We start from the raw sequence: 7,831 nt of genomic DNA, 5'->3' as shown, positions 1-7,831 counted from the left end.
GGTTGCTCCTTAAGCCTCTTGCAGGAATCCAAGAAGCAAATCAGAACACAACCCCTCCAGCCTTAGCCAGGTCTCCTCACTGAAAAGCATGCTGCTAGATACAGTGATTTTTCTGGATGAACTTTGCCCTCCTTCCACCCCTAATTAAAAAACAGCAGCTTGACAGCACAGCAGCAAATGCACATCAATATCAAACAGAATTTTCACTACTGTTTTCATATTAACATGAGATCTCAGAATGTAAAGTTAGCTAGATCTGCACATGGGACCATTCTTGCTGTTAAAGGCTTTAGGCTAAAATGGAGCCCCAAATTTTTAAAAGAAATGCAACATTTCCAGATCAAATATTAATTACATGCTGTAGAGAATCATATTTTTCAAACAAATTTTATAAATAAAAAGCTAGGCCTTTCGAACCATCAGCAGTATTAATTTTGGATTTGAAAGATTATGAAAGATAACCACATAACTATGAATTAGAAAAATACTGGCCTAGGTTGCATAAAAACCTCCATTTAAATAAATACTGTAAGTTTTCACTATGAAAATTCAGTGGCATTGTAGTTTAAAAAAACCATAATGAATTAACCATCCGTTAACGATACTCAAGTTGTTTTTCACAAACCACATACACATGGAGGAAGTCAGATGGCCAAGAAAGGCTAAGTACAGGATTAACACACAGTTCAACAGAAAGTACTCTTGATAACGCTCTGCTCCTTCATCGTAACTTCCCGACTGCCGCTGCAGCTCCCAGCTGCAGATCCTGTCATCCTTCTCCTCTCGGTTGCCTTGCTGCCCCAGAAGGTCCCACAGCCCAGAGGCTGGCACAGTAGGTGACTGCGATTGCCGTCTTGTGCATTCAACCCTCAGACCAGGGGTTTAATCTCCGGACGATTTACGGGGAGGGGTTCTGGTTTCCAGTCTGGTTGGAAGAAGTGGATGTTGAATGTCCGTGCCCAGTTCTCAAAGACTCGTTTCTCTGTGATGAAGCGATGGTGGCTGCCCTTCCGTCCCCGCTCGTGGGAGATGTACATTGTGCACTCGTCAGGTCCCAGAGGTTCGTAATAATGATAAGGTACTGAAAGATGATTAGGATCCCTGTGGAAGAAAGAAAATAGATGGAAGCCCAAGATGTTCTTTTTTACTGATTGAAAAGATGCTATCTTTAATAAGCTGATGGGCTCAAATCCACTTTTTCTCCCAGTTCAACCGAATTCGTAGTTAGCTGTATTTTTCTGGCGTATTTAATATAACAGAATGAGGCAAAGGTGTTTTCTTTGCTCTTTCTATGACTCTCCTTTAATCCCCTCCTCCCAGTCAAACAAAAGACAGCAGTAGCTCAAAAACAAGGGAGAGTGCTGCAGGGCTGTGTTACTATGAAATTTGAAGCAAGCTGCTTAAAAGAGATTTATATCTAGACTGTGATTTGTAAAAAGGCTTGCAGAGGTATTTACTGAACTGGGGGAAGAAAGAGAAGGGGAAGATAGAAGGGAGGTGGTTATCTGTGTCACATCGGCTCAATTGAACATTCCCAGCGTGGTGCACGGGGTTCTGAGTGCACAACTTCAATGAGTGTATCTACATGCCAGGTCAGGGATACAGTCTGCCATTGCTGGGTTTAAAATCAAACATCTGATGCACAAATGCATTCTTTTTGATTTTACGATGGCAACTTCTATGTTTCTAAGCTAAAAATGAAAACTGTTCACGCATAGTATCCTTCTGACCTTGTGAGCCCACTGGCGTTGACCAGCAGGAGATGAGTACTCATGTGGTGACACACAGGATATGCCAGAGAACAATTAGATATTTCAGATGAAGTTCTTTTTAGCAGTTCTAACCTCAAGGGTTTGATGGTACATTCTGCAAAAGGCTCATTTGTATTATAATAAGCCAGACTGAGTCATACTGCTTTTGTTTTATTCTCTACATTAAACTGTACCCATTATGTTTTCCCTTTGGGCATTTGGGGCTGACAGGAACTCACACAGCCCTCTCTATCCTAATTTCAAACAGAGATACCTGTCCCAGACAACTGACTAATATCCCCTTACCCAATTGTACCAATCTCCACAGTTGTTACCAACAAACTGTTTTGTAGTGGCGGAAAAGTTAATCCAAATATCGTCATTGAGTGAAGCCTTGAAATTGTTCTACGTTAATGCCTGGGCTGAACAGGACCTTGGCACAGAACAAGAAATCTCATACAAATTCAGAGCTGTCAGCTCTAATACAGAGGTGATTATTTTAATTTTGAAGAATTAATATTTAAGATCACTTTCAATTGAATGCATCCACAATCTGTCAGTTTTCTGTCCTGGTCATTATTTTTACTGTGTAATTCTGTCTCCTATGCAATTCTCTAATTCTTCTTATTTTGCCATTATCCTTATTGTTTATGCAGTGGTAATGTATGATATTGCTGCTGCTTTCCATTTATACCTTAGGTTGATTAAATTAAAACATTAATCTAGCTTCCTGGTTACATAGCACGGTGATCAATCTCACCAGAGCAGAATAACAATAAAATTACATTTCTAGAATAAGATGGATTCTAAATTTTCTGTATATATCCTCATCAGGAAACATAAGAGTGAAAAGAAATCTTTCAATACCCTCACCTACAGAAAGCATATTTGTAAAATAAAAAATACCCTTCAGATAGAAATTTAATACTTTTTGTTTAGCTACAACTAGTGGATCTCAATCTTCAATTATTTTTTCACACACTTTTTTGATACATTGGACCTCTTATTATAATCTCTTAAATGAATCATTTGTATGTTTACTGTAAATCTAACAGGATATGTTTTAATGTGATTTATTTTTTCTTAAGAACTACTAAACAAATAGGCCTCTGCCTCTCATTTAGACCTCTCTTCCTTTCTGCACTGAAGCTGGATTTTACTCTTGTGTTCTTGCAGGTAAACCTATATTGCTCAGTGTAAATTTACTGCTTCAAAGTTAGCATTAGTAAAGTTGAAATTGTATTTCCAACAGAGTTTGAACAAATGCAGTCACAGTGGAAACAAGTTAACTGCTGAGGTCGCAGTACTGTGAAGTGAGTCTCCAGAGCTGCTGGCCCAAATATCTCTGGGCAGATTTGGTTGGGATCCTCCCTCTGCTTCCCTGTCCCACCACGTTTTTTCTGAAGGCTTGCATTGGGTTTGCAGAACATGAACCAGAAGAGCAAAAAGCAGTAAAAGAATCATTGTGTATCTCTTCCCTGTTCCTTTGCTGTTTGCTGAAATTAGCCATGGATGATGATAATAACTGGAATCAGATTTCTCACCGAGGATCTATAAGGAATACTGGTCACATTTTGTTTCTCCACACAAACCCCAAAGTGCACAAGTACTGGTGGTATGTGGATCAGACAGAGGGAAGGAGAGAGGCTTGATATGGCCTTCCTTCTCCCTCGCTCTGAAAACGTAATGTTTACCTAGGGTTACACTGTTCCGTTGCCTCTTTGAAGCAACATTTTGAAGTCTGTACCTCCTAGTAAGTGCTTTTTCTCTCATCAGCATTCTATCAGTGGATACTTTAGCAATGGGTTTCTTTTGAAGACAGGGATTCCACATTACATCAAAGACTCTGAAGCTAACACCAGAGTATCCCAAGTGTGTGCTTTTAGGTCCAGGCTGCAATAGGTCACTGTATTTTGTGCAACGTCCCATGTCCACCCTGTCGGGTTCAGGCATCCCAATGGGTGCTGTCGAGGCTTGTATGCAGGTCCACTGGCTGAAATGGAGGTGAATTCAATGCCAAAATGAGAACGCCTATGGCTTCAACCTCTACGAGACTACTCTGCAGCTGATTGATTGAGACTTTGAGGCTAAATTACAAATGCTACATTTTGGATTTAGGAACTGTGAAAGACAGTTACAGACCTAGGACATTTTGTATGAAGTCCTTCTCCTTCCGTGGGAGTTCTGGATTCTCCTAGATTGCATGCTAGTAGGGTATGGATTTGAACTCTGGCTTGAGTAACCACCATAACCCTAATTAACTGTGCTGTGTTATCTTCTAACTCTGCAATTAGCTTGTGTCACCAGCAAATGAAATGCATGAGTAATTTCTATACGGAAATTGCTTGTCACCTCATTTATTAACATTAAAACAGATGCTGTTTTATCACTGACTGATACTGGACATTAATCAGTATTTTGTCAGACTTTGCATGCATATTAATATCGCAGCTGGGAGGAATGTAGGGAAGTTCCTCTGTAAAATATACTGTGCTTCCTGCCTAATAGCCTCCCAGCACCACAACCCTGCAAGTGCTTGTACCCGATGTCAGTCATCTACTGTTTGCCACTTCAGTGCACATTTTCCCACAGATGGTATCCACCCACAGGGAAAGCTGAAAATACAGCAAACAGTGTCTCAAAAGAAACAAACCAGAAGAACAAGGCCATCCCCTATCACATCTGGTCAACCTCTTCCTTTACAAATGAAGAACCAGTATAAATCAACCTGCTAAAACTATATGTAGTCACACACTTCATAAACTAATTCATATTTTGAAAGGTGAATAAAGTATCACTAATATGTTGAGTAATGGGCATGGTGCTATACCAGGACCATGAAGATTTCTGGATAACTTCTGGCCTTCTATTCCCAGGATTCCATTTCCTTGATGTCCACACTAAGTCTTTTTTCCAAACCATTAATTAATAAAACCCAGTTATTAAGGTAAAGAGGTGAGATCCAGGCATATGGACTGTGACTTTCTGCCATACAGTCTGCAATCCTGTGAGCACCCCTTCTTCCATCAAGCCCCTCATAAGCCCCAGGAAATATAACTAGCAACAACTGCTTCTTTGTACTTGATTTAAAGCAATAGAAAGTGGAGAGAGGGAGGTAGGAAAACACTAGAATTAAAAGCTGTACCCAAAGGAATAAATTAAAGGATTTCAAATGCCAATTTTCAGGCAAATTATCACAGATGGGAAATGGCCTGGCAGTCAAGTGAGGATTCATATAGGAAAATGATCTGGCTCCATAATTGGAATAAAATTTATTCATATTAGTAAAAATAAGGCTCAGAATTAAGCTTTAAGTTTCTGCGAGTTCCAGAAGGCCCATAAAAAGGAGAGAGGTTAAAGAGAGCTCTTCTCACTAAGACCTTGATTTTTCCTTGCGTGCGTGAGTGCCCGGTGATAGCGGCAAGACACCCACCTCTTACTGCTGCCAATAACCCAATGGACAAAGACTGGATTTACTACAAACTGCACTAAGGCTGGTGTGTGTCCTTCCCTGTGATGCTTCTGAGCAGCCACAAAGGAAAGCAGCAGCACTGTGGTGCCTCTAGGAATTGTGGTGCTGTCTGTGGGCCACAATCTGGCTGCTGATGTGGGGAGGCAAGAGGAAAACCCTTCACGTCTCCATTCAAGAGCGAGTCCTGTGCATGCAGGAGGCTGCCGAAGGGACCTCAGAGGGGGACACGCTTCCCATCTGGGGTGCTAATTTGCTCCAGCAATGGCTAGGCACTGGGAAAAAATACAGCAAGATGGCTTGTCTTTCTTGTGACAAAGGAGTGAGAGGCGCACACATCTCCAAAATCTTTGCAATGTGCATGGAAGCAAAAGCTTTCATCTTATTCTGGCATGTGCGAGTCAGATGTATTTAACAGCATGAAAGCGGTATCAAAGCCTTTAACCCTTTCTACACCTTAAATCAGCAAAAAGATTTGGCATTACATACAGCTTTGCTGTAAAGTATGAGACATTTATAATAATCAGGTCACCAATTCCGTTCCAGCTATAAAAACCACTGTCCAGTGAAAGTAAATAGAAATGAATGTGAAATGTTACAATTAATCGTGACAAATCTTTTAGTCTGTACTCCAGACTCCTTCACTAGACTATTTTTTTTCTGCACAGGTGGGAAGCAATTTGGCTAATGATCTTCAGCTAATAATTTGTAGCAGAATCAACAGTATGATATTCATGATACCTTTGAGATGTCCTTCATGTCAGAGATGTGATACTAATTTAGTTCCATGACAGTGATCGCCCACACTCATTACATACTCCACAAATTAATACTTAAAAAATAATGTGCATCTGCTGAAGTTGTAAATTTGATATTAACTCTGCATAGAAATTAATATTAGGGTTTTTTTTAAACTTAATGAATCTTTAGTTGCACAGCAGTTAAACTATCTACACTGTCTTGTACACATGAGAGAGGTAGGGTGGGGCTTTGGTTTTTGTTTTGTGTTCTTTTAATGGTAGATTTGTATTTTGTCTGACTGAAAACAAGGAAATATGCCTTAAAATTACAGAACCAAGTTTCCTTCTCCTTCTCCCTTTTTTTGTCTCTTTCTCTCTTTTATTTTTCTTTCCTCCTTTCTGTCTGTCTGTCTTTGTCTGTCTTTCTTTCTGCCTTTCTTTCGTTCTTTCTTTCTTTCTTTCTGTCTTTCTCTCTTTCTTTTCTCTCTGTCTTTCTCCTGTCCCGTCTTCTCCTTTTCCCTTTCCTTTTTATCATTCTGTTTTATTGTCTTTGTTCTTTGAAAGGAAACACTGCTTAACTTCTTAATGAGTGAGTGAAGAACAAATTAGGAAGGTTAACTGTATTTATGGCAAGAGGTTCCTTTCATAGGTCTTCATGGATGGCTTTATCTAGGCATGGCAACTACATTTTTCCCCTTCATCATCTCGGGAATAAACCTGAAGTGAAGACACTTTATATTCTTTTGATTAAGAAATGACCTTTGCCCTTTTTACGACCAGGTGAGTGTAGCTTTACGATAAGCTTTATTATGCAGGCTGTAAGTATTACTGCATCCATCAATGGCAGGATTGATTAGAGCCTTTCTTGTGTTTGATTTCAGTGTGTCAATTCTATGAAAGTGTTTCATATGGTGTCAGTGACAATTTTAGCCTGTTAAAAAGTTTGGATTTTTTTTTTCCTGAAAATTAAGTTTATGTATCTAAAATAATCTGACTTTTCCTGAGAAGTCAGGATTGAGCATTACTTTGCAGTAAATTACTGTCTTCTGAATTGTTAGATCATCTGTTTATTTAGGAATTACTTCTGTGTGCCACTGGAATACAGCAGAATACAGCCACTCCTGGAGTTAAGACACACCAGCTATTTAAAAACTGAGAAGTGTGTCTTGGCCAACTGAAATGACACGTGAACTGAAATGCTGTGCTGTGGAAGGTATTTATGTTGTCTGGAATGTCTGATCTAGTTTGTTATTCTCCTTGGAGAATTCATGATGAAATCTGGCAGTATATCATAGCATTTATCATCAGTGTTTTTTATAATTTGTAGAAATTCTCACAAAGTAGAATTTAGTGTTGACATTTGATACTGTAATTTCTCCAGGGATATCTACTGTGTGCCCAGGACAAATGCAGATTCCTGAATGATCCTTTTCAGTGCTCAGAAGAAAGTCAAAGCTGCCCTATTCTTTGATAGATGAGCTAACCTGTCACCCCTGCCTCTGAAAGGCATCTTGATTTAGTCAATGAACCAGACTTCAGTGAGATCACATAAATTTGCAAGAGAAAATTCAACTTCTTATGAAAGGGATTCATGAGCAGGTGATGTAACATGACACTGATGCCATCGTTCCAGGCTGCCAGCAGCAGCTCTGTGCATTGCTGGGTCACCCAGCAGTGCAAGTGGGATCAGGACAAGGTGTGGGCACCTGACCACGTTTTTGTGAGAGGCCAGAGTGCTAGGCCTGGTAATGGGTAGACAGGTGATACGTAAGTCACCATAAAGGTTGTTGATGTAAAACAAATTTGTATGAATTTGTTCTTGATCAGTACTTTGCATCACGTGCCAAACGTGATTTTAGTCTAGTACTAGA

At 39.8% G+C, this 7,831-nt stretch overlaps 1 protein-coding gene across 1 annotated transcript in view; it reads right to left on the bottom strand.

Annotated features, from left to right (window-relative positions):
- Window positions 1–223: 223 nt before the first annotated feature.
- The window catches only part of ST6GALNAC5 (ST6 (alpha-N-acetyl-neuraminyl-2,3-beta-galactosyl-1,3)-N-acetylgalactosaminide alpha-2,6-sialyltransferase 5), a 13,941-nt gene continuing 6,333 nt past the window's right edge, over window positions 224–7,831 (bottom strand). The window contains exon 3 of the mRNA XM_008942520.1: window positions 224–1,101. Within this exon, the coding sequence (XP_008940768.1) occupies window positions 870–1,101 (232 nt within the window). The 3' untranslated portion in view covers window positions 224–869. The remainder of the gene's footprint in view (window positions 1,102–7,831) is intronic.

This window comes from Merops nubicus, unplaced genomic scaffold (genome assembly GCF_000691845.1).
Source record: "Merops nubicus isolate BGI_N331 unplaced genomic scaffold, ASM69184v1 scaffold4256, whole genome shotgun sequence".
NCBI lineage: Eukaryota > Metazoa > Chordata > Aves > Coraciiformes > Meropidae > Merops > Merops nubicus.
Note: the sequence above shows the minus strand (reverse complement) of the source record. Positions and strands in the feature narration are given on the sequence as shown.